Genomic DNA, 3,686 nt, shown 5'->3' with positions numbered 1-3,686 from the left:
AAGGAACCCACAAAGCTCTTTTCTTGGTGTCCCCTTAGTCTTTCTATTGGTGTTCCCTTGGCCCTTCTAATAGTGGGCTCTAGGCCCTTTTAACAGGGCTTCTTCTGCCCTTCCAATGGTGTCTTCCAGTGTAACTCAGATGGTAGATGATGTGGGACAAGACCCCAAAGTTGGATATAAAGAATAGAAGTACAAATAATAAAAAAATGCTGCTCTGAGAATATGATGCTTTTTTTTTATAAATCTATCATTCTCTGAAATGTGATGTCTACAGCTATGGTAGTGTATCTCCTTTGGTTCCCTTATTTCACACTGCGTAATGGCTTATTCAGAACTTTTCCTTCTACAGATTGATATAACAAAGGCCCTTGATCCAAAACAAGATACACATAAAGAAAAAACATTTTCAAGTCATGGAGTAAGTCTAGTAAAAATGTTGAAGTTTATCATTTACACTTAATAACCACTGAAATATAAGAAACAAAAATAGAAAATGCACATTATGCATTTTACAGATAGGCTTGTGTGCTTGGTATTATTTTTGGTTTAAAAATTTTAGTAGGTTGTGTTAGTATTAGCCCAAGTGTTTTGTCTAGAACATTTTGATACTGCACCTGATAATATTAATATTACTTAAAGGTAAACATTACACAGTAAATTGCAATGATAATTGTCCAGTGAATAAAGTAATGATGTTACACAGTTAACTACTGTATCTAATGATACAAAATATGATATAATGATTGTTTTCTTTATTGAACTCTTATTTTTCTAGTAAATAAAATTATTTTCTTGATTGTAATTAAGGGAAGCGAGATAAATATTAGGTCATAATACTTATATTTATTTGTGTGTGTATATATACATTTTCAGAAAGCGTAGTTGTTTACAATATTTACAAGTTGTACATATTTATAAAGTATAGAACAGAAATAAACATGTTACTGGGCCATGTTCACCACAACATTTATCAATAAATGAAGAAATGAAATTGAACAAAGTGACTTGACTTTCTAACATATCTTCAAGGCTAAACTTTTTTTTATCTCATGTCGAGAAGAAAACCTAAAGAATCTTACAGTCAGTCCAATTAACTTATTACCTTCCATGAACCTTAAATGAATATATTCATTAGCAACTATATTCACTACACTCAACACTTTAAGTCGGGGACAGACAGCCGCCCCCCAGCAGAAGGAGAGAGGCCGTGTGATCGAGGACGACTCAGAGTCTTGAAAGTCTGAGAGAAGATGTTCCGGGAGCAGAAGACACGAAGATGGAGCCGCCAAGCCCTAGTCATGTCTGGGGATGGAGTGGAATTTTTAGCTATTTACAGTCAACATGGTTTTCTCTTCTTGATTCATGAACTGAGGGTTTATAGACACCTGCACACAGAGATGAAATGAAAAGGATACAACAGAAAGGGACCTATTAAGCTGTGTTAATAGTAGACAAGTACACAAGTATTTTTCACGTTATAAAACATGACATTATTTACCTGCTTCTCTCGGAGTGTTTAAAATGCCTCGTCTTAGTATCCGCCACATTGTTGCCATACAGTCTTGTAAGCTGTCTTACTCATGGTTGTGGTAACTGTGACCGGGTTCCATACCAGTTCGGTTGTAGAGACCCAGATGGCCTGAGCGACGGGCTTGATCTGAAGGAAAGAAATGAGTAAATATGGATATAAGATGCAATGAAGGGTGCGTCAGTCATTCGTGGTGATTAGCTTATGGCTATTTCAAGACAAAAATCAATATATTTTGCTTACCGTCTTGGTCCAGACGTCGTAGGTGGCTGTGACGGTGTCCGTGACGTACTGCCAGGTGGCAACGGTGTGGGTCGTGTAGTGGGTGGAGGTGACGGTCTCCCACACCTGCTGCGTCTGCGTGCGGACGAGCGTGGTCAGGTCGGTGCGGGTCAAGGTGTTGGTGACGGTCTTGGTGTCCTGCACGACGTTGGTCACGGTCTGCGGGTTAGTCACGGTCACGATCTTGGCCTGCTTTACGGCCTCGGTGCTGAACACGACCTGAGTGGTGGTGCAGAAGCCGGTCTGGGCGGGCTCGGTGACGGTCGTGAGGGTCGTGGCTGTGACGAAAAGGGTCTTGTGGAAGGGGACCGTGTTGAACACGACTGACGTGATGGGCTGGGGAACCGTCACGTACTCGGTCGAGAACTGCGTTAGTGTTACTTCAGTGATGGCTGGCTTCGTAACTGCTGGACACAAGGCAGCGCCGCTGACGCCCCCGGCCACTACGCCGGTGCCTCCAGCACCTCCATTTCCGCCAAAGTTAAAGATGTTTCCCGCCGAGCCAGCAGCCACGCCGGCGCCGTTTGAGAAACCTCCGGAAGCGGCATTCAGACCACCTCCCGCAGCTCCAAAGTTGCCCCCAGAGACACCCCCGAAGTTCCCGCCAGAGGCACCGCCGAAGTTCCCGCCAGAAGCACCGCCGAAGTTCCCGCCAGAGGCACCGCCGAAGTTCCCGCCAGAGGCACCTCCAAAGTTATTGCCAACGCCTCCGAAGCCGCTCCCGAAGCCGCCCCCGATGCTACCCCCGACGCTGCCGCCGAAGGTGATGCCCGCCGAGGCGCCTCCCCCGAGCACCCCCGCGTCACTCGAAGAACCCAGGTGGCTGCTGTAGAAGCCATCGTAGCCGGGGCTGCCTGTGTAGCCCGTGTTCTTGTAGGCTCCGGCGCCGAAGACCTTGCCGGGCTTCTTGATGAGGAGGTCGAAGAGTGCGGATGACGGACTCAGCAGAGCCGCCACCGTCAGGAACACCAACTGCACGCGCATCTGGAGCAGGAGAGCAAGCATGAATAAAAATATGCTGCAGACATGGTTTCTTGGAAATTGGTACTGATCAATAAAAACAGCGCTTTGTTGTATTCATACAGTGGATTTTTCACTACATTTAAGATCGGAATTCTATTTATATATCTTAAGATGTTTACATATTAATTTTCTATTGATATTCAAGGTTTACGAATAACGTCACATGAAGCGAAGAAATACATAGAAACTTTTTAAAAGAATCTAAACTGTCTTTGAAACTGAACAAATATGTGGAATAGAGTATGAATACACCTGTTAGAAATATCTCGAAACTGTGATATCGGAAACAAATATTTGAAATACAACAGAACTTGCAGATATTTTTTTCTTTTAGCAGAAGTACAACATACTTTAATCTAAGAACTTACCTTGAGTAAATTTGTGTTACTTGACGCCTTGAAGTCACTTGGTAATCTGATATTGTTTGACCTCGCACCCTCTTTATGTTCGGTTTCTGAGGGCTGCCCCGTTACTAGGTACGGATGCCTGTTTGCGAAATAATATTTATCATTTATTGCATCTATAATTTATTTTGCGATGAAGATAATTTGCGTTATATTTGAATGTGTATTAATGCTAAACTGATCAAACGATTAGCTGATATTCAACTGAAAAGGGAATTAAGATTAAACTCTACTTTGTCTCTTCACTGGTAACTTCGCGAAGTGTATCAACCAATCAGAGAGAAGCTGCACAGGTAACGCCTCGACCAATCAGCGACCGATCTCCATACAGGTAACTCTCCGGCCTAAGATGACCTGAGTTAAGAGTGAATAACCTCTCGTGCGGTAAATAAGGTCAAGAAAACCAAGGGAACTTACTGAACCACTTCCGCGTTTGTCTGTCAAGAGTC

At 43.4% G+C, this 3,686-nt stretch overlaps 1 protein-coding gene across 1 annotated transcript in view; it reads right to left on the bottom strand.

Annotated features, from left to right (window-relative positions):
* Positions 1-828: 828 nt before the first annotated feature.
* The window catches only part of LOC119590425 (keratin, type II cytoskeletal 1-like), a 9,116-nt gene continuing 6,258 nt past the window's right edge, over positions 829-3,686 (bottom strand). Inside the window, exons 2-5 of the mRNA XM_037939092.1 lie at positions 3,202-3,319; positions 1,772-2,794; positions 1,499-1,657; positions 829-1,302 (exon numbers count right to left, since the gene is read on the bottom strand). Coding sequence (XP_037795020.1) covers positions 1,532-1,657; positions 1,772-2,794; positions 3,202-3,319 — 1,267 coding nt within the window. The 3' untranslated portion in view covers positions 829-1,302; positions 1,499-1,531. The remainder of the gene's footprint in view (positions 1,303-1,498; positions 1,658-1,771; positions 2,795-3,201; positions 3,320-3,686) is intronic.

The sequence above is a fragment of the Penaeus monodon genome, chromosome 27 (genome assembly GCF_015228065.2).
Source record: "Penaeus monodon isolate SGIC_2016 chromosome 27, NSTDA_Pmon_1, whole genome shotgun sequence".
NCBI classification, from domain to species: Eukaryota; Metazoa; Arthropoda; class Malacostraca; order Decapoda; family Penaeidae; genus Penaeus; species Penaeus monodon.
This window is presented reverse-complemented; position numbering and strand designations above follow the sequence as displayed.